This window comes from Hoplias malabaricus, chromosome 5 (assembly GCF_029633855.1).
Source record: "Hoplias malabaricus isolate fHopMal1 chromosome 5, fHopMal1.hap1, whole genome shotgun sequence".
Lineage (NCBI taxonomy): Eukaryota > Metazoa > Chordata > Actinopteri > Characiformes > Erythrinidae > Hoplias > Hoplias malabaricus.
This window is the reverse complement of record NC_089804.1, coordinates 25,066,682-25,090,798: the sequence shown is the minus strand read 5'-3', so window position 1 is coordinate 25,090,798 and position 24,117 is coordinate 25,066,682. Positions and strand designations below refer to the sequence as shown.

General features: G+C 44.7%; 1 protein-coding gene across 2 annotated transcripts in view; it reads left to right on the top strand.

The window, feature by feature from the left end:
• The window catches only part of LOC136696612 (calmodulin-binding transcription activator 1-like), a 307,592-nt gene that overhangs the window by 226,628 nt on the left and 56,847 nt on the right, over positions 1-24,117 (top strand). For both annotated transcript variants that reach the window (XM_066671168.1, XM_066671167.1), the window contains one exon: positions 22,213-22,284. In XM_066671168.1, the coding sequence (XP_066527265.1) occupies positions 22,213-22,284 (72 nt within the window). The remainder of the gene's footprint in view (positions 1-22,212; positions 22,285-24,117) is intronic.

Sequence of the window (24,117 nt, the reverse complement as noted above, 5' to 3'; positions counted from 1 at the left end):
TCCATCTAAACCACACTGTAGACGTGAAGGTGGAGGCGTTTTATTAAGATTTGAATTGGAGGAAAACGCCCCCAGGAGAACTCATATGTTTCCATGTGGACATGATTCTTGACGTCGAAACAAACCCAACAGTGCATTTGTTCATCAGATGTGTTTATCTGTTAGAGTACAATGCAAATGGAATAAATGGTAATTGTGGTAAATAAAATAACCATATTAACTGAAAATAAAAACAAAAATGGAGGACATTTGGATTATATAAAAATAAAAAACGGTGGCATTTTTAAGGTGGCACCTTGGTCCCGAAGGTACGCCAAAGGGACAATGGGCTTTGAGCGTCCATAAAAAGACACAGATCTGGGGGAGAAGCGCCTAAATGAAGTTCCCCAGAGGTCTGGGATCAATCGCCCTCAAAGGACAAAGTGTTGGGGTCAGTGGAAGTCGATTAGGATTGATAGCAATTAGAAAAGAAGGTTATTAAAAATGACCCTTGTCCTTTTGTAATGCGGGGAATTTACATGAACTTCAAAACTATTCCCCCTGCCGAAAGAGAGAGAGAGAGAGAGAGAGAGAGGAGGGATAAATCTGGTAGCAAAAGACAGGAAAGATAAAAGACAGCTGCACTCTGTCACTCTCCCTCTGACGTTTATGTGAAGAGATAAACAGGAGGATTATGATGATCTGATCACAAGATCCAGCCTGGGTCTACACGCTCATACACACACACACACACACACACATATACACACACACTCCCTCACACACACACACACACTCTCCCTCACACACACACACACACACTCTCCCTCACACACACACACACACTCCCTCACACACACACACACACTCCCTCACACACACACACACACTCCCTCACACACACACGCACACACACACACACTCCCTCACACACACACTCACACTCCCTCACACACACTCACACACACACACTCCCTCACACACACACACACTCCCACACACAGACACACACACACACTCCCTCTCACACACACACACACACACACAGAAGAGAGGAAACTGTCAGAGAGCTCTCATCAGTGCAGAGATGTTTGTGTGTTTATCTGGAGGACAGAATTGCACTGGGTTAGGCAGCTGCTTTTACTCTGCCTTTGATCAACTATGCATTGATGCATTGTGTGTGTGTGTGTGTGTGTGTGTGTGTGTGTGTGTGTGTACACTTCTATGAAGTGTGATAATACACAAAAATACTGACAACAAAATAACAAAAATACTGACCTTCGCACACCATTTGCTGAAATACACAGAAACCTAGTTGTAAACCTTTAATGTTGTATGTTGTATGTATCAGTTACTGATTGAAGTCCATTTGTAGCTGCACTAGTTATTAGCCCCCAGTACCACCATAGAACCATCAATGACCAGGCACTATTTGGATAGCAGACCAGGTCTAATGCCATGGGGGTATTTAGTGGGCAATGCCTACTTTGATTACCATAGGAGTAAAGGTTCTCTTTTTTGTATCCTTCTGTTGTGCACCATGACTCTTATGAATGTCAAGGCAAGTTCAAGGGTTCAGCGCCATCACAGCCCTCCTCAGCGGTCAGTTTACGCTTACAGAACCATGCACAGAGGTAACGGTCCTTGGACCAAAGGCAGCAAAGTCACAGTTTGAGATGAAAACTGAAAACAGCTGTCAATAACTAAACACAGCAACATGAATAAATAACTCTTATATTTAATAATGTCACTGAAATACAGGCCACAGCAGCTGTTATTCCTCATCACATGAGCATCACAAAATAGACATTTAGCTTTAAGCACCACTTTTGGTGCTTTATGGTGTTTCTGATAAAGTGGCCAGTGAGAGTATTTCATGTGGTGTTTCTGTGATTTTTTCCTCAGTTCTCACTTGTATATACATATGAGGGATTAAAACACAATGTGTGTGTGTGTGTGTGTGTGTGTGTGTGTGTGTGTGTGTGTGTCAGCCTCTCTTAGGACCTCCCGTGCCCCTGAGAGGCTCATAAAGCAAGGGCGCGTGGAGCAGAAAATTGAAAGCATCTCTGAGGTGTCACAACTTGCCCCGGGCCACAGATAAAACACCCTGGCCAGGTCACAGGGGCCACACACACACACACATCCACCATTAGCTCCTCAGTCCAGCGCGCAGCATCATTATGTGACAAATTTCACCATTTAGTCATAAGAGTGGGACCTGGACAGGATCTGGTCCAGCAGTCTAAACTCCATCAGCTCTGTTCACAGCTCCTCAATAGACTGACCCCTCGCTTACTGCAAGGTTACATTTCCTCCAGCTGCTCCACAGAGCCACTGCGCACACGCTGCACAAACCCTGCTTCCAGTCCCGCGGTGTACAAATACGTTCAGGGGCTCCCGAGGGGCATATGACATTAACACAACAAAACTACAAATATTATAAAATATGGTACAGTTGTGTTCCACAACTAAAGGTACAGTATATGTACCTTTGAGGGTACCACCACAGTGACAGCAAAAGGTACCACCAGTGACTGAGCGTATGGCAGCAGCTAGAAAAGAAGCAGTGGTTGGCGTCACATGAATGCCTCAGCCTCACAGGTTGGTGGCACTGTGGGTGAGTGGGGAGGGCACATTCACTAGTGGAACTGACTAATTTAGGAGAAATTCTTTCAGTGTGAGGGATTCACTCTGAGCAGGGACTCATCAGATCTTTAATGCTTACATTTAAATCAGGACACAGAGGGTATCCCATTGATTGAAGCCAGTGACTCGTCATATTCTTCCCAAGATTTTTTTGTTTTTTCTGAATGATGAGCACACACTTTTTTCTATCTCTGGTCCTGTCTCTGTTCACCGACCCCCCCACCCACCCACCACCACCCTCCACCAACCTCCTTCTCTCTCTCTCTCTCTCTCTCTCTCTGGTCACAGTTTACTTTTGGTTTTCCCTTCTCTGCTCATTATACCTTGCTTTCTTCACCCCTTTCACTCTCTCGTTATATGTTGTTTTCTTTTCCTTTCTTTCTCTTTCTATCTCTCATTTCTCTCTCTAATTTCCTTCTCTCTCATGCTCTCCTGCTTTCTCCTGGTTGGGTGTTGAGCTCCGGAGTGGCAAGGTGACATTGTGTGTCATATCAGCCTTCCACAGTAATCCCCCCCTGTATACCTCTCTCTCTCTCTCTCTCTCTCTCTCTCTCTCTCTCTCTCTCTCTCTCTCTCTCTGTCTCTCTCTCTCTCTCTCTCTCTCTCCCCCCTCCCTCTCCCTCTCTCTCCTGAGAGTAATTACTTCCTGCCGACTGAGAGGCTCAATTTGCCATAAAAGAACAAGAGCCTCAGGTAGCGTGGGTGAAACTGAGAAACAGACGGAGAGAGAGTGAGAATGAAAGAGAGAGTGTGTGAAAGAGAGAGAGTGTTTGAGAGACAGAGAGAGTGAAATAGAGATTGAGGATGGAAGTGTGAAAGGACAGAGGGTAACAGTGTATTTGAAGACTACCTTCGTAAGGGTTTCGTAAGCACTGCGTAACACTCGCGTCTCTATGAACAGCTTGTGGCAAATGAATCTCAAGATGGTGTTTTATGAAGTAAATGACGTTATTGACACGAGCGGCATTTAACTAAATTGACTGTTATGATACTCTTATGAATTCTGTTATTGGGACCGATGCCTCATTTCTGCTCCTCACTCCTGACTCCTGGGCTCTCGTGCTAAACTGAGCTGCAGCTCATTTAAAGGAACAGGCGCTGAACTTGGCTGCGGTGTTTGATCCTTGTGGTGTTTTGACCACAGCATGTCACCGATATTTCAATAACATCCCAGAACTTTTACAACTTTCCCGGATGAGGGTCTAATTTGTCCCTTTTAACATTTACAAAGGCGTATTCCATGATAATCAAAGCTTGTTGGTAAGTGCACCTTCATAAACACTCAGGTATTGTTATTAAATGCTTATACATTTATTATAAAGTGCTACCAGAACGTATTTTCTTGTCCACTCTTGGCTTGAATATGCACTCTATCAGGTCACAGGGGTGTAAACGGAGCTGATAGAGTAAAGTTAATGGTGTGTGTGTGTGTGTGTGTGTGTGTGTTAGAAAGCAGCTGGCCGGCCCCGCCCGTGCCCAGCCTCTTATCTCTGGTGAAGAATGAGATTCCCCTGACAAGGAAAGTGGCGCACAACGTTTTAATAAGGGCCGCACCGCAGGGAGCTCATAACCTCGCCGCTCTTTTGATTTGATTCATACCGGAACGACAGGCGTGTTAATAATTAATTGCGAGTAAACAACAGTTTGTAAAGAGGTTTCCGTGTGGGCCGGGGGAAGCTAATTGGCTCATTAAGACTCGACACTGAGAGGGGAGTTAGACCCTGGCCACAAGCCTGAGGAGCCACCAGGCCCAGGCCAATTACAGCCTAATAAAACACACACGCCTCACCGTCCCTTACTACTCTCACACACACACACACACACACACACCAAGGAGGCCTGGGCATCTGTGCGTGTGTGTTTTGATGCTCGTGTTCGTGAATGAGACTGCTGACACTGTCCTCTCCGACTCAAATTCTCAAAGGTTCACACTTGATTCGAAGGGTCCCTTCAATAGAGACTTTATATAAGACAAGTCTAAGCAGAGAATAGCCTCATTGACTCTACACACATTGCCCATGTTATCAGCTCCACTCATTCTATAGCTGCTTATTTGCTCTGCATACTTTGTTATATATAAGATACTTAGCCACTGCATTTACACCTGTGTCCTTGAGTGACCTCTCCATGGTGCTGACATTGACATGTGAGGGCGATGAATATTAGCAGCAGGGCTGTGGCGGGTCGTAAGTGTCAGTAAAAGGCCACTCGTAAAAAGGAGACTTACGGCACTGCCATTCAGCCTCCTGCCTTAAAAGGACCGCATAAAACCCAGCATCCCCTTCAGCCTAAACCTCAAGACCTGATCCTAATCACCACCACTCCCTTCCCCTGCAGCTTTAGCTGCATTAGCTGATGTGCATACGTTTTCAAACCTAAACAAATGGATAAATTTTTCAGACAAGTTTTGAAACCTCATTTTGGCTTGAGATATTAATCTTTAGGACGGGGTCGGATTTGGTTGCCATTGGGGGTCCGGGGCCAGGGGCCGGCAGTGGATGAATAAACCTGAATGTCTCAACTTTACCATTACATTCAGATTATAGGCTTTTAATGCTTCTAAATTCTGCCAGAAGAGTTACAGCAAGGGCATGTCCATAGTGAAAGTAATCCACCTGGAGTTGGAACTTTTTCCTTCTACTGTTTAAAGGAGCCATGTGAAGGACTGGCGCCCCCTCCAGGGTGTATTCCCGCCTTGCGCCCAATGATTCCAGGTATGCTCTGGACCCACCGCAACCCTGAATTGGATAAGCGCTTACAGATAATGAATGAATGAATGTTTAAAGGAACAATAGATATGTTTGTTTTTGTTTTTGTTTTGTTTTCTGGGGCTCCCCTAGTGTAATTCATTGTTACATCACTCATCAAAATAATCAGTTGGGATTACATAGTGCAATTTCTGGAGATCTCAGTACTCACTATAGCAAAGGCAGAGGCTCTGTTCACCCTATTACAGGGCAGTGAAACATCAGCATGATTCTGCTGTAGTTTTATTAAATTTTATTTTATTATAATTATTATTATTATTCATTCATTCATTCATTCATGATCTGTAACCCTTATCCAATTCAGGGTCCAGAGCATACCTGGAATCATTGGGCGCAAGGCAGGAATACACCCTGTTGGGAGCGTCAGTCCTTCACAGGGCAACACACACACACACACACATTCACTGACACCTACGGACACTTTTTGAGTCGCCAATCCACCTGCAACGTGTGTTTTTGGACTGTGGTAGGAAACTGGAGCACCCGGAGGAAACCCACGTGGACACGGGGAGAACACACCAACTCCTCACAGACAGTCACCCGGAGCGGGAATCAAACCCACAAACTCCAGGTCCCTGGAGCTGTGTGACAGCGAAACTACCTGCTGCGCCACCATTGTTATTATTATTAATTTTAACTTTACATACACTTTGCACAAAAAGTTCCAGTTAAAACACATCCCTCTGATTCAACTCACCCACACTCTCCCACCTTTGGTTTAATACTCGGGCATATTTTTCTTTTTCTTGTTTAGTTTCAGTGCGCAGTTTGAGATAATGTTTGCAAAGCAGCGAGTTTCTTTCTCAGTGTTTTTGCTTGGTGCTCAGGGAACCGCCGTATGTTTTTGCTGTATCAGGGCAGACTCTCTTTGGTAATTTAGAGAAATTACACAGATACTTTATCCTACACCAGCCAGACAGTCAAATCCCTTACACATCACATTACATCACCTCCCCTAGTACAACTAACACAGCCCCAGCGCTGCTGTGCTCAGCCCTGCCCACAGGCACCAGGCTGTTATGTGCAGCAGCGTAGATACAGCCTACGTCCACTGCACATCTGACAATACAGTTATTGTGATTTCATCAGTTTATGAGGAATGGAAGGTACACTCAAATAGAAGTGGTTTATTTTCACTGTGGAGAAGGCTTCCTTCAAAGAAACTTTTTTAGAAACAGCAAAGAAACTAATGTGGAAATTCATTCATTCGTCTTCTATAACCACTTCCTCATTATCAAGGTCACGTGGGTCCAGAGCCTACACAGAATCATTGGACGTTAGGCAGGAACACACCCTGGAGCCGGTCCATCAGAGGACGTCGCACACTCACCCTGTCACTCACACACTCACACCTGTGGACAGTTTCACACACTCACCCAGTCACTCACACACTCACACCTGTGGACTGTTTCACACACTCACCCAGTCACTCACACACTCACACCTGTGGACTGTTTCACACACTCACCCAGTCACTCACACACTCACAGCTGTGGACAGTTTCACACACTCACCCTGTCACTCACACAAACACATGTCTGTATAGTTTCACACACTCACCCTGTCACTCACATACTTATATTTGTGGACTGTTTCACACACTCACCCAGTCACTCACACACTCACACCTGTGGACAGTTTCACACACTCACCCAGTCACTCACACACTCACACCTGTGGACAGTTTCACACACTCACCCTGTCACTCACACACTCACACCTGTGGACAGTTTCACACACTCACCCAGTCACTCACACACTCACACCTGTGGACAGTTTCACACACTCACCCAGTCACTCACACACTCACACCTGTGGACAGTTTCACACCCTCACCCTGTCACTCACACAAACACATCTCTGGACAGTTTCACACACTCACCCTGTCACTCACACCAACATATCTGTGGACAGTTTCACACCCTCAACCAGTCACTCTCTCACACAACACACACATACATACACACACATCTGTGGGCAGTTTCTCACACTCACCCTGACACTCACTCACACACACACATCTGTGGACTGATTCACACACTCACCCTGATGCAGCTTTATGTCTGCTGTCCTGAAAGACTGATATAAGTGATATGTTTCCTTACAAATGTGTCCTTCAGCGCAGTATCGTCCTGAGATTTCTTACCCATCATAAATATTACAGACATCCTGGGGTAGCATTACCTCACAGACATGTCTGGAAACCTGTCCCGTCTGAGGGGGTCTCAGCCTCCCCCATCATTTCTCAGGATCTGACCGATTCCTGGACGCTGATTTGGACCTTGTCCACGTCCCGGCATGGCCGTCTCACAGAGCACACACCGATTCGCTCTGGCTGACTCTGCACACACTCCTTCCTGCTCATCCTCCCCTCCTCTGGGTGTAATAAAAGGCTGGTACGCTCTGCCGGATGGCAGGGGGCCAGCGGAGAGCCGGGTGTTGGGTGACACGAGCCGGACGGCTGGTTCCTTTGGGAACGGCCCATTTGTTTCCCACTGGGGAAGGCAGACGGAGAGAGAGATAGCGAGAGTGTGTGTGTGTGTGTGTCTGTGAGGTGCTGATTGCTGAGGAAGGCTTTGTTCAAGGTCAGTCACTAAACGTAGTAGATTTGATGATGCAGACGCCAGTTGCACACAGATACACAATGAGATGGAAGAATACATTAAGAACGCTCTCTCTCACACACACACACACACACATACACACACACACAGGGAGAGAGGGAGATTTGCGAGTGTCTCCGGGGGTTTTGTAGAAGATGAACAGATCCGTGTCTCGCTCTGATGGCATCATCACACAGCTGACAAAACAGATCAACTCCATTACCTTCTTCATTACCAGTCATTATCCCCCTGCTCTCTGCTGGACAGCAAGCACCTCTCTCCTCCTCCCTACACTTCCCTCATTCCTTCTCTTCCCTCTCTCTTTATCTCCTGCTCTTTAGCTTCTCTTTTCTTCACGTTCTCTTCTTTTATCTTCTCTTTCTCTTTTCTTCTCTGCTCTGCTCTTCTTCTCCTTTTCATTTTCTCTCCCCTTTCCTCACATTTCTCTTCCCTTCTCCCCTCCTCTAGACTTATCCTTGTGTCTCTAAACCATCCATCCACTCCTACTTCTCTCTCTCTCTCTCTCTCTCTCTCTCTCTCTCTCTCTCTCTCTCTCTCTCTGTTTCTATCTATCTATCTATATTTCTATCTATCTATCTATCTATCTATCTATCTATCTATCTATCTATCTATCTATCTCCCCTCAGGTCTCAGGTGACCTCTCTCCTCTATTGTCTATTGTGTGAGGTGTTTCTCTATCCATTACGTTTCTCTTGCCTTGTATTTTTTTGTCATTTCTTTTTTCTTTTGCCCCTCACCTCTGGATCTCCCCCCTATCTCTATCTCTCTCTATCTCTATCTTTCTCTCTGTCTCACACACACTTTCTCTCTCATCTGTTTCTTCTGGCAGAGGTGAAACAACCTTCAAAATCTGACCTACATACAGTGCACTTAAAAAGGGCAGATGCTCCATTTGTGTGTGTGTGTGTGTGTGGTGACTGCAGAGCTGTCTTGTTGCATTGTCTGTTCCCACTGCACTCTTAATGAACACATCTTGTGTAATTAAGTGATTATTCTTCATCAGCTATCATCTGCATTTCCTCTGTGGCTCTGGGTTCGCCAGTAGAAAGCTCACACACACACACACACATACACACATACATGGACACACTCACATTTTTCCCACTATCCTGCTGGACAGATGTGTCTGTTTAAGCTGTGGCTATCACGCTCCGATCTGCTGGCGTTTTCATTATTTATCGTGTTATTTATCATAGTGTCCTTCAGCAGCAGCTGTACTGCTCCTGCCCTGTTATAGGGTCAGTTTGAGGCCTTGTCCACACTAATGTGGATATATCTGAAAGTGTGTAGGTTTCTCTTTGTTTTGGCCTTGGATCCATTTGTAGAAAGTGAAAATGTTTTGCGTGGAACTGCAAACGGGACGTACACGGATGTAGGAAACCAGCGGGAGCTTCTTTAAGGTGCATCCACTGTGGGTGTGTCAGGTGTGTGTAGGAGGAATAAGCTCTCACCAGTACAAATTACCCTCTGGGAAAATCTCGTGCTCACTCAAAAAACTTCTATGCTATGAAAACGCATTAAAGGTGCTGTATACAATTTCAGTCCAATACACTTTTTCAGAAATGGAAAGAGCACCTAATTTTTTAGCCATTAACTTTGACACCGTTAGTGGTTTGTTCATTCATTCCTTCATTATCTGTAACCCTTATCCAGTTCAGGGTCGCGGTGAGTCCAGAGCCTACCTGGAAACATTGGGTGCAAGGTGGGAATACACCCTGGAGGGGACGCCAGTGCTTCACAGGGCAACACTCACTCACACACACAACTACGGACACTTTTGAGTCACCAATCCTCCTACCAACATGTGTTTTTGGACTGTGCGAGGAAACCGGAGCACCCGGAGGGACCACACGCAGACACGGGGAGAACACACCACACTCCTCACAGACAGTCACCCAGAGGAAACCCACGCAGACACAGGGAGAACACACCACACTCCTCACAGACAGTCACCCAGAGGAAACCCAAGCAGACACAGGGAGAACACACCACACCCCTCACAGACAGTCACCCGGAGGAAACCCAAGCAGACACAGGGAGAACACACCACACCCCTCACAGACAGTCACCCGGAGGAAACCCAAGCAGACACAGGGAGAACACACCACACCACACCCCTCACAGACAGTCACCCGAATTCAGGTACATTTTGAGGTGTAAGCTTTGATGTGTAAGCTTAGTTATATTATCCTCTCATTTCAAGATTAAAGAAGTACACTTCAGACACTAAACATGGAAACGCTAAAGGCACCATTTTGGTTTAAGGGTAAAAAAGTCTGAATCTGAGTTTAGTCAAACTTCTGCTTTAAATGGAGAGAGCGATTTAAAGGATACGTGTTGATATATTCACAGAAGCAAACTGCTGACATCAGCAAAGTGTGTGTGTGTGTGTCCTACCTCTCTCTCTCTCTCTCTCTCTCTGGTTTTGATTAGATAGCCGCCACATTGTGATGCAAAGTGAGGGAAACTGGAGAATACAGTGAGTTTCCTCTCTCCTCGTCTGAAAGGGGCTGGCTGTAATCCCACGTGGCACAGAGCGGAAAGCTCTTTCTCTTTTTGTTTTTTCCTCTTGGGTTTTTTTTCTCTCCACTCCACCACTGTTCTTTCCTTTCCTGGTGTCAGTTTTCCGCGCCGCTGTCTTACAAAAGCCTGGCGTCGACGGAGATCGATGAACTCCATTCATGTGTGTGTGTCTTGCCCGCGAGCGCTGCCGTGTTTGTTTTTAATTACGCTCCCCTTGTCTTTTGTTTGGAAGAAGAAGGGTGTGGTTTGGCCTTGATTTGCTTTCTTTTTGCTTTCGTTTTGTCTGCTACTCTCCTTTGATGTGCTTTTGTCTGTCTCCATGGTGACGTCTCGGAGACGTGTTCGACGCTTAAACAGTTCACTCACAGTTTTCCTGATTGTTCCCCTCACCTACCCAGCGAAGACAAGAATGGATGATTTTCAAGAGAATGCCTTCTCCACTAACAAGTGCCGTGTGAGTCCAAAGGGATCCAGACAGATCCTTTTTAATCAGTGAATTCAGCTGCTCTAAGGGGCACACATTGTTGGTACATGTGCTCAACATCTGCACTCATATTCCAAATCTGGAACACAACAGGTTAAAGGAACACTGGGTAAGATTTATTGTTTTTGGTCCTGAGTAAAAATACTAGTGTAGTGTTCCTATAAACTCTTTTTCCCCACATCTTGTCATTTCATTCATCTGTCTTCTGTTACCACTTCATCGTCATGATCAGGGTCGTGGTGTTTGAGAGCGGACCCTAGCAGGAGTCATTGGTAGGAGCATAGCCTTTGTAGTTCACCAGAACATTGCACTGCACCTCACACTCAACCCCCGTCACGCAGCCAGTCCCCTTACCGGCATCTGGGAGGAAAACCACACAGACACATGGAGAACAGCCCTCAAAGGATAGTGACCTGAGGCCAGGACCGAACCCAGCCAATCAGTGTTGTCTCTGCCATTGCCATGGCAACAATCAAAATAAGTTATCAGCTGTGCCCTAGAAACTGGAACATTTTGACAAATTTCAGATGGTTAATTTGTCTTCTGTTTTGATGTTGCGTCTACAAAAAAATAAAAACTCAAACTGAATTAAGGAATTAAAATATTAAAATAAAATGAACGAGGCCTAATTAATGTCTCTAATTTGCACAAATACAAGTGCCCTTTTTATGTTACACCTGGTTACACCTGTGTGAAGAGTTATTGAAAAAATATGGACCATAGAATTCAAATGACCATTTCAGAGCTGTGAGTTATGGTCATTTTGCTGCACAGTCCTGGGCATGGGCTAGGATTCAAGTCCAGGGCTGTGTCCACATTTACCTTGTGTGTCCTCTGAGTTAGCCGACAGTGACCAAGAGTAAAAGGAGGGCATGTGGGTGTGGCAGGCCAGGACTGTGTGTGTGTGTGTCTGTGTGAGATGGGTGTGGGCGTCAGGGGGCCGTGTCCTATGAGCCAGAGCGATGAATGCTGACAGCCTTTGCTTGGTGTGGGTCATTCATGCCCCGCTGCTCCTGTTGGCCAAAACACACACACACACACACACACACACACATACATGCTGACCACTCAAGAGTGGTGGGGGGGTTGTGCTCATGTGGGAATGAGTTGAGATAGTCACCTGCTCTTTCCTCCTGCCCCTGTGTGTGAGTGTGTGTGTGTGTGCGCTCCAGTGCATTTAAGTCCACTAATTCCCATCACATAGAGTGTTTTATGAAAGATCAGCACCATTGGTCATACAACTCTGTAACTGGTGCCCTGAGATAAAACCCAAACCTTTTCCACTCTGAGCTCTGCTGGGACAAAGTGGGAAATGCATGGCAGCGTTTGAATAAAGCTTTCCCTTCCTCCCTCCTCTGGTCCTTCTCTTTTTTCAGGCATCAATGCGGGCTGGACGTGAGTGTCCATTGTCCCCAACTGACCAACTGACTGACATATTGGTTAAGAGCGTTCAGTGCACAAAATGTAGGTGGCGCTAGCAAAAGTTGCAATGTCAAGGTCAATTACGGTAAATACTGCCAAAAAAAGTGATTAGAGTAACATTAGAAATATCACTTTGTTTATTTACGTTCGGACACGATTCTTGTATTTCTATATTATATAAACATATTCATTCATTATCTGTAAGCGCTTATCCAGTTCAGAGTCGCGGTGGGTCCAGAGCCTGCCTGGAATCATTGGGCGCAAGGAATACACCCTGGAGGGGGCGCCAGTTCTTCACAGGGCAACACAGACACACTCACACATTCACTCACACACTCACACCTATGGACACTTTTGAGTCGCCAGTCCACCTACCAACGTGTGTTTTTAGACTGTGGGAGGAAACCGGAGCACCTGGAGGAAACCCACGCGGACACAGGGAGAACACACCAACTCCTCACAGACAGTCACCAGGAGTGGGAATCGAACCCTCCAGGTCCCTGCTGCGCCACCGTGCCACCCCTATATAAACATATATTTTATTGAATATATATTTTTACGAGTAAACTAGCAGAGTGAACAAAAGTATGCTGGTGCTAAAAAAGCTTTTGTTGGTTTTGAATATTAATATAGCACCTTCTTGCTTATTTATTTGGGGATCTAGAGCCTACCAACACACACACTGTGAAACAAGACCACCCAGTCAATTTTGTTTTGTCCCGCCCCCTTATATGACTCTCTCCAATCACGGCACTGGAACCGCGTATATACGAGAGCACAAAGCCAAGGTTTAACAGAGCAAAACAAACTAAATGAAATACGGAGAAGTCGTCTGTTTTCTCATTTAAAGAAAGATAGAAGATAGTTCTGAAAAGGTGCTGTTTAGACAGGGGGAGAGTGCGTCTGTGGTGTTTGATCCTTGTAGTATTTTGATCTAAGCATGTCACTGATATTCCCCCAGAACTGTTCACTTGTGGAATATGTCTCCTGTAAATGTCTGAATCATTCTAAATTGTGTTTGCTTAACTGTTACTCATGGGCTGTATTCAGACCTGTGCTAAACTCTCCTTATCAGGCTTTGGGTTTCTACTCTGTCATTATAAACAGCTCTTAGCTCTTGTTAGCAGGAAATGGTTGTGTCACTTGTCATCTCCTCAGATCCTTTGCTGCCTGCTATCTGTCGGTTGGAGGTGAGAGAAGGAGGCTGTAAACTTTAGAACTGAGACTATAACTAGAGCAGGAACGTGTCAGGGCATGACACTTATGGAAATGATTTCTCTCTCTCTCTCTCTCTCTCTCTCTCCTCTATCTCACAGCATGGCCTGGGTTTTTGTAGCGGAAGATTAAGTAGCTCTGAAGGTCCCATGTTTACAAATACACAGACGAGAAGCAGGCCAAAGCTGGCCGAATTGCTGCGGAATACAAATAGCTTTTATATCAGCCCCCGAGGCCCAGCCCGGAGAAAATGTGTTTGCCATCCTTTCGCTTATGCCAATGAAATATGAAGCTTCACTTTCTGACTCCCCTCACCACCCCTCCCACCTTACCTTCTTCCCTAAACCCCAAATCAGCCAAGGACCTGTTTGAGTTCCCGTCGTCCTCCATGAGCAAACACACACGCACACACACACACACACACCGAAACTCGCTCACTCTCTCTTTTTCCTCACACCTCTGCCCTCCCTTCACACCTTCTCTCGGCCTACTTTCCCCTCTCTCGGGTTCTTTTTTTCCTTGTGGTGCTTCGGCCCAATCCCACCCCCCACCCCCACTTCCTCCTCCTCCTCCTCCTCCTCCTTCCAGGTGGAGCTGAGGGAATATTAGCCGGCAGACAGATCATTTAGGGGTCAGGCCCGTGAATGCTTTAATTGTGATTTATGGGCTCTCAGCCACCGAGTTTGGGACTAGCTTTTCCTAATTGATCATCCCAAGCTCCGCTGAGCGAGAGGGAGCTGGCACGGCTCCGGCTCTTTCCCAAAGTACAACACTGAGGCAATTGGAGCTCCAGCAGGCTGCTCTCTGTCTCCTGAATCCACAAAAGTACAGGAAAGCAGTATCTTCAAGTCTGAACTCGGAACAGCTTCATTAAACTTAGCAGCAGTGTCTGCCTTTTTTCATTGGAGATGAAGTCTAGCCATTCACTCACAACAGCAACAAACAGAGTTAGCTCCCAAGCCACAGTCGCTTGTGAAATGAGAGCACCAGTCTGTTTTTCTGTGAGCTGCCACTGTCCATTCTGTAATGAGCTGTTCAGATTATGCTGTTTTAATCATTTGAAATAAGGGAAAGCACATAAATTATATCCCCACCCCCAACCCCCACATAATAATAACTATTAATAATGATCACTGGGAGGGCACAGTGGTGTTGACCGTAGTGTCACTGTCACATAGCTTGGGGTTCTGGGTTCAAACCCTACATCAAATCACTGTCTGTGAGTAGTTTGATGTGTTCTCCCAGTGCCTGCATGGGTTTCCTCCTGAACTGGATGAAGTGGTATATATATATGAGATGTTTGGCCCTACGCCGCTGAGCCTCACCAAGCAGTGATTCATTTATTGTTAATGAAATCGTATGGAGAAATACCATTATAAGTTTCCTCCCCTGTGACCTTGCTCTACCTGGAAGGATGAGCAGCCCAAGCCTTGCTAACTAGCTGTGTATCACAAATATCTTCTCTTTTATACAGTAAGAAGAGGAGGATCTGTGAACTTGCTGCTCCCTAACGTGAAGAGGACATGCCATTTCCTCGGCTCCTGTCCTACTTCCTGTGCTAATGGCCTCATGTCACCCATAAGTAATCTCCCTCGCCAACTTCTCATGCAACTTCAGCTTCATTATTCATGCCGCGGCGGGCTGAGTGAGGTTAGAGCATGCGCAGCAGTGAGGGGAGACGGGTCACCATTTTTGGATTGCAAATGAAGGACATTGAAGGAGTTCTTCCCACTGGTCTTCATGGTCAGGAGCCATCTTAAGCCTCCAGTGCGGCGTCCATTAACGGGAAGCTGCAGCCGACCCTATGCAGCGTCCCCTGAGGAAGGTCCTACGGTCTGAAGCAAACTGTCCCAGGAGAGTTAGCATGGTTGAATGGGTAATGGTCCTGTAAAACCACAAGGCCTCGTGTCAAGGCGAGGGAGGAAGAGGAGAATATCTGTCCTGCTTCATCAGCATTCTCCTCTAACACCTCCCTCAGGTGATAACAGAGCGCCAGCACACTCAGCAGGGCTCCTGCTCGCTGCTGCCTCTTAGAAGACCCATATTCTGCATTTTCCCAGTGCTCAGGGAACACATAAAAACCTTCTAGATCCTTCTCCTCGTGACTGTTTTCCTTTTTTCTTTATGAGTTAGAATTGATCAGACAGTGTCCGATTTATACAATGTCCTGATAATTAGTGGACGCATTAGGGGACTAATTTATTACACACTACAGTGTGGACACATGTTCAATTGTGTGCACACAGGTTGTAAAAGTCACTACGTTCGGTTCAAAGCATGGACTAGAAGGCTATAAAATAGAGCTTGGCGATAGTGCCAAAAATGCTATCATGATCATTTTTTAGATTTGGATATTAATCACAATATAAAATCTGTGAAACTGTTACCGTTTTTAAAGAACATTCCTCTAAAAATGCAGAGAGAATACACCAAATTACTATAAAAAAAATTACATTCTTATAATTAGAACATAGTTTACATGTGTATAGTATGCTAAGCCACAAGGAAATATTTCTCTGGAACGTTGGAAATCAATTTGATTACCCTCCCCAGATAATGAAATACTCCTAAAATAATTTTCTAACCATAAAAAGTCATGTGCCTTGCGCCCAATGATTCCAGGTAGGCTCACGACCCTGAACTGGGGAAGCTTTTACAGATAATGAATGAATAAAAAGTCATGTTTCCTGTGTCTTGTGTCATGAAAAGAGCCTTAGGGCATTATGACCTTGCACACGTAAAGAAGTAGAAATATTAAATAAACAAAAAAGATTTAAAAAACAAAGTTCTGGACCGTAAACATGTTGCACGTAACGCCTTAGAAGGCTTGTAACAGTGGGAAAACTAGGATGTTTGTTGCCAAGAGAAGCAGCCTGATCTGAGGAGTCAGCTCCAATTCAAAAATTGCAAGCAGCAAAAACAACTTCCTGTGAGGGAGGAAAAAACACCTTGAGTTAAGTTTTTTCTTAAAGTCCAAGTTAAAGTTGCACAAAACACCCTAAGTCTTTTCCTTAATGTTTTCTTAAAAAGTTCACTTATGTATTTAAGTTTTTTCCTTATCTTTGTCTTATCCCTTAAGGAATCCCTTAAAAGTCATTAAGCCATTGAACAAAACACCTTAGCAACCCAATGAACACGGTCGAGTTAATGGCGATAAAATGAACGTATCCCGAGGACAGTGTTCCGAGACCGAGAGAACCCACTGGATACATTTAATGATGAGCAGTTGGTTTTAAATTCTGGATTTGATCAGCAGTCAATCCATGATTTGCCCAACAGTCTTGAGTTGGATCACGCTACTTTCCGCAGCTGTGCTCTTCCTGCTGCAATGCAGTTAATGATTGCTCTCTGATTTTATGCTACTGGATCCTTCCAGTCAGTAATAGGCGAGGTATTTCATGTCAATAAATCAACAGTGTGCCGCATCATTCACCGAGTTTCAAATGCCCTCTCACATCTGCTTTTATTGTATTCCTCCAGAAGTATTATCTTTCTTAGCCTCTGACCAATATTTGTTGTTTTCTTTCTTTTTAAAAGATTGTGAGCTGGTACCAGAGAGGCGATAACAGGTATCACAGTGAGTGCGTGGAAACAATGGTTTCCAATGGAAAAAATGGAATTTTACTCCTGTAAAACCTGTTAGCGCAGTAAATCCTTTTAAACCTTACGCATGGACATTTTTAAAGGAATACTGTGCAACACCCTTAAGTAAATCCCTCAGCTAAGAAATTAAGCCTTAAATGTCATACTTAAGGGGAAAACTTAAGGTGTTTTGTGCAACCGGCCTCTGGAACATGTGCGGCAAACTCATTACCCTTGGCCTCTCTGTGAGCACGGGGAAAATTTCTGCACTCGAGTTCAGACTGGTGGTCACCATACCCGATCAAACCATAGGCACGTATATGTGTGCTATTACGGTAAATGTAACTGCAGACAAAACACAACCCAAAGAGAGTTCAACAGACTATAACATATTCTATTATATAGACAAACTCTTGAATTAAACATAGTACACACTTATTTACATTCACACGTTCATATGGGTTCATGCGTTCATTTACCGTAATAGCAGAAGTATATGCCCCCGATGTTGTTGTCGGTGGTAACAGAGAATCAAAACAAACGTATATTGAAGTCTATTGCCCAAAACCTATCATCATTACTGAGTACAAATTTATCTCAAAACAAATGGAGATCATTTTATCGCCCAGCACTAGTATAAAGCCCCCAGCACTGGGCTGTAGAGCAGTGGAACTGGGATCTGTGGACTGACAGATCTCTATCGAGATTAGCCAGAGTTCTGATACGATCCAGAACTAATCATACAACATCAATACCTGACCTCACTACAGCGTCTCTGGCTGAACAACATCAAATCCTCAACAGGAACATTCCGGCAGCTACCGTAAAGCCTTCACAAAAGAGTTAAAGGGGCCCCTGAGTTGTTCGACTTAGTTGTTCATGGTTGTGACATCACAACCGCGATCAATTCAAAACAGGTTAGTTTTCCATATTTGGACTATGTCTCGAAACACTGAGGGTTTGCGGAGTACATCGACCTCTTTCATTTCAAACATTTCCATGGTATGGATCCTTTAGAGCTGCTAATGGCCCTCTTTGCGACCCTCCAGGCTGACCACTATCAACGGCCACTGATATGCAGCTGCTCGCAGCGGAGAGATTAGACCTTCGCTCCCTCTGGCGCTCATGGAGGGGGCTGGAGGGAGGGAGTGGTGGGGGGGGTGCTTTATCTGGAATGATCAGATAAGAACGTGCTGCTCTTGACAGATTGAAGAGTTTTGGGGCTGGAGCTTTTCTCCTGTGGTTTTCAGCACTTTGGGCTTGAAGGCTGTTTTGTTGTGGATGAGGAAGCCGTGGCTGTGGCCGGCAGAGCTGAGATAGAATCTCTGTATGATCAACGGAATGTATGTGCGCAACTGGCCCCAAGCTAGCTTTCTCTCTCTCTCTCTCTCTCTCTCTCTCTCTCTTTCTCTCCCTCACACTCACTCTCTCTCTCCCTCGCTTTCTCTTATATATATATATATATATATATATATATATATATATATACATATATATATATATATATATATATATACAGTGCATTGTGCATAAGCCACAAACAAAATATGAATCAATAAATAAATGAACAAATAAACAGACGCTTCAACATACGTCAGAACCCTCCTTTTATTTATTTACTCACTCTATTCTGAGTGATGTCACAGTATTCCCTCAGTAAACCTCTAAAGACTGAAGGAGAGGAGGGGGCAGATAAAGGAGGAGAGAGAGAGAGAGAGAGAGAGAGAGGCAATGGGACAGACGAAGAGGACAGAGAAACAGCAAAAGGAAAGAAAGTGATGATGGAAAGAGAAGGATAAAGAGAGTTGAAAAAAGGAAATGAATGATAGTAGGAGAAAGGGTAGAGAATGGAAAAAGAGGAGAAATGGAGAAATAATGGGAGAGAGGGAGAAAGAGGAGGAATAGGGAGAGAGAAAGGATATAAATAGATGGAATGGAATAGAAGAAGCGAAAGATGGAGGGCATATGAAAGAAGGAGAGAGAGAAAGATGGAGGTAGAAGGAGACAAGGAAAGCAGGGGAAAGACAGAGGATGGAAAGAGAGAGGAGGAGGAGGAGGAAGTGAGAAAAAGGTAAAGAAGATAGAGATGAAGGAAGAGAGGGGATAAGATAGAAGAAGGGAGGTAATAAGAGAGAAAGGAAGAGAGAGAGAATGAGAAACGAGGGAATGGGACAGGAGGATGGAAAAGGGAGAGAGGAAAAGAAAAAGGTTGGGAATGAGGAGAGAGAGACATAAAGAGAGAGAGAGAGAGTAACTCTAAGCTGATAAAAGCTGCTGATTGAAGCTGGTTTGGAGGAATTCGATTGCGCTTAATGTCTTTGGCCCTGTGCCCAGCTCCGCCGATGGGCTGCCATTAACATCCACGGACAGCATGTCTTCACTCAGGAGGAAAGACGTGACCAGCACACACCCACACACACACACACACGAACATACACGGCCCATTCCCTCCACTCTGACTTGTCTCCATCAGTTTGTGGAGGGATGTGTCTGTTCTGATCAGTGTCAGTGGACCGTCCTCTAACGTCCTGCCCACTGGACCGTGTGTCCAGCGTTTCAGGTGTGGTCCGTCTCCCTGCTGACCTCAGCTCATTTGCTTCTCTGCTGGCTCCATGTCTGTCCACTGGGCCGATGATCATGTGATGGTTATGGATAACACACGGCCTGGTAGTATGATTTGAGGACATTTGTTTGTCCTTCAGAGTTCCGAGATGGTTTATCCAGAAGTAAAAGGTGGACACCCATAAATTGTATAAAAATGAAGAGTATGAAATGGTAGTTGTCCCCACTTTGCAGCAGTAACTGTCTCTACGCTTCTGGGAAGGCTTTACATAAAATGATATGAGGTTGCTGTGAGAATCTGAGCTCAGATAACGATGACAGACAACTAGTTCTAGGCCATAAAAGCTACTTCAGACCCTCCAAACTGGCCCTGAGGTTTAACCCACAGTCATCCGGAGGTCATAACTGACCACACTCTCTCTGGGCTTGGCCAGATGACCTTTCATTTCACCCCATCATTGTAGCCAATTAGTAACATTAGTGGCATTTAGTAGTCTCCTCCAAGCGTGTCGAACTTCAACAACATTGCGTCAACCGTATGTGTGTTTTCTGTGTTTTCCAAAGCAAAGCACATGCAAGTTTTCACACTCCCAGCTTGGTTACATGATGCGATGGGAGGAGACCTAGTTTCACATCGCCAGACTCCTTAGGGAGAGTCTGGTGCCATTCTATATTTAAGGTAAAAAAGAACCACCTACTGTTAAAGGAAATGGACATTCCTCACGTACAAAGCTGGCGATTTTGGCATGACCTTTGACAACATTTGTATAAAATTCAGAAGATTTTTTCTTACCATTTGCTGTTCCACAGACTGTTTGCGCGCTGGAAACACGTCTGATGTGTTTACAAAGAGTAATGAGTTGTACATTTGTCGTGGGTACATTTGCACCTGCATGTCTTTGGTGAATTGGTTGTGACGCTGATCAGCGAAATGACTAAAGAAATGTAGCTCAGAAACTCTTGGTTTCAAGTCAAATTTTGGCCAGTCAACATCAAAAGGCGCTGATTTTGGATCAGATCAGTGTGAGACTCTGTACGATTCCCTGCTGAAAGGCACCTTGGCTGCTGTGTGCATGAATGTGTGTGTGTGTGTGTGTGTGTGTGTGTGAGCATGTTACTGAGCGTAGGAGCTGCTCTCAGACACCACGCTGGGGCTGATCTAATCGTGTGAATGTAATTAGGCTTTAATTGCCCAGCGTGTGAGACTCTGGCATCTGTCTGGAGCGCAGACGGCAAATAATGGCCTCAGACGCTGTCATTTCTTAATCACACTGTTACCAAACACACAGACACACACACAGCTGAGAGAGGCTTTGGGATGCTCTTTGTCCCACTCTGCCAAAGACCTGTAGAGTGGTCCCCACAGTGTGAATAAGTCGAAGGTGAAGAGATGTTTTAAGGTTAGGGCTGTGGTCACAGTAAGAGTTAGGGTGAGGCCAGCAGCATGTGGTAAGGTTAGAGACCACAAAATAAATGAATCGCTATGTACGGTCCCTTCAATACATGAAAACAAATGTGTGTGTGTGTGTGTGTGAGCAGCAGACATGTGCTCTCATTTATTAATTAATCTATATTTCTTCTTCTTTTTGCCTCATTTTTCTTTTTTTTTTCCTTACTGTTTCTCACTCACTTTCTATCCCAGGTTCATTTTCTTTTCTTTTATTTATTTGAATGTTGTATTTAGTTGTTGAAGTTGTATTCTTATTGCCACATTATTTTTCTCCTTTTCTCTTGTTTTGTCTCCTTTAGTGCAGTATTTGTCTTTCTTTCCTTCGTTGTCTTCTATTTTATATTCTTTCCCCGGCACTCATGTTTCCCACATTTTTATTCTTGCTCCATACGTGTGTGTGTGTGTGTGTGTGTGTGTGTGTGTGTGTGTGTGTGTGTGAGAGAGAGAGAGAGAGAGAGAGAGACTCTTGTAGGATTGTGTGTGTAATAAAAGTAAACAGAATTAAAGGGGCATGGAGCATGTATGATTTTACGCTTCACACAACTGGAGGTGCACCTGTCCAGGAGTGTGTGTGTGTGTGTGTGTGTGTGTGTGTGTGTGTGTGTGTGTATGTGTGTGTGTGTGTGTGTGTGTATGTGTGTGTGTGTGTGTGTGTGCGTGTAATGATGAAACCTCAGCCCATGTGTTCGATTTATTCCCTTAATGCAGAACCTGTTTAAAGCTGTACTCTCACACACTGCTCAGTTTAAATAGCGTTAGAGTCGACCTGCTGCCATTCACACACACAAACACAATCTTATTTTTTTATTGGGATTGGGACCATTACATAGACTTCCATTCATTTTGTGAAGACTAATACACCGTCCCCACAGCATTCCCCCACATATCCTTTTAGTGTAAAATATAAAATATGTGGCAACAGTCGACTGACCCAGTGTTTGTGTGATTTGTCCACAGTGTCTCTACGGGTGCTATGTCCACTCCTCCATCATCCCCACCTTCCACCGCAGGTGTTACTGGCTGCTCCAAGTAAGTCTTCTGCATGGTCACTCTACACTCACTAAACCACACTAATCCACACTAACCCACACTCACTAATCCACACTAAACCACACTCACTAATCCACACTCACTAATCCACACTAATCCACACTCACTAATCCACACTAAACCACACTCACTAATCCACACTAATCCACACTCACTAAACCACACTAAACCACACTCACTAATCCACACTAAACCACACTCACTAATCCACACTAAACAACACTCACTAATCCACACTCACTAATCCACACTCACTAATCCACACTCACTAATCCACACTAAACCACACTCACTAATCCACACTAAACCACACTCACTAATCCACACTAAACCACACTCACTAATCCACACTCACTAATCCACACTAATCCACACTCACTAATCCACACTAAACCACACTCACTAATCCACACTAATCCACACTCACTAAACCACACTCACTAATCCACACTCACTAATCCACACTAAACCACACTCACTAATCCACACTCACTAATCCACACTAAACCACACTCACTAATCCACACTAAACCACACTCACTAATCCACACTAATCCACACTCACTAATCCACACTCACTAATCCACACTAAACCACACTCACTAATCCACACTAAACCACACTCACTAATCCACACTCACTAATCCACACTAAACCACACTCACTAATCCACACTCACTAATCCACACTCACTAATCCACACTAAACCACACTCACTAATCCACACTCACTAAACCACACTAAACCACACTCACTAATCCACACTCACTAATCCACACTAAACCACACTCACTAATCCACACTAATCCACACTCACTAATCCACACTAAACCACACTCACTAATCCACACTAAACCACACTCACTAATCCACACTAATCCACACTCACTAATCCACACTAAACCACACTCACTAATCCACACTCACTAAACCACACTAATCCACACTAACTCCACACTCACTAAACCACACTAAGCCATACTAATCCACACTTACTAATCCACACTAATCCACATTCACTAATCCACACTAAACCACACTAACTCCACATTCACTGTTCCACACTAATCCACACTCATTAATCCACACTAATCCACACTAACTCCACACTCACTAATCCACACTAAACCACACTCACTAATCCACACTAAACCACACTCACTAATCCACACTCACTAATCCACACTAATCCACACTCATTAATCCACACTAAACCACACTAATCCACACTCACTAATCCACACTAAACCACACTAACTCCACACTCACTATTCAACACTAATCCACACTCATTAATCCACACTAATCCACACTCATTAATCCACACTAATCCACACTCACTAATCCACACTAATAAACACTTACTAATTCACACTCACTAAACCACACTAACTCTACATTCACTTTTACTCTCTCTCGCTCTCTCTTGCACTCTTTTTCTCTAGCATTCTCTCTCTCTTACTCTCTCGTTTTCTCTCTTTTTCTCAAACTCTCACTTTCTGTATCTCTCGCTTGCACTCTTAAACTCTCTCGCTTTCTACCTCTCTCTCTTGCACTCTCACACACTCTCTCTCTCCCTCTCTCTCTTATTCAAACCCCTATTTACTGCTGAATGCACAATTCACAGTGCATGTATTTGTTGCGTGCTTGCTCTGTGAGTGTGTGTGTGTGTGTGTTTGTGTTTGTGTTTGCGCTGTGGAGAGCTGTTGTGAATGAACAATGTTGCAGTGTGTGTTGCTGGAGATAGTGAGAGTGGGCAGAGAAAAACAGAGCGCGCTAGTCTTTTCTTTTCTTTTTCTCTTCTCTGCTACG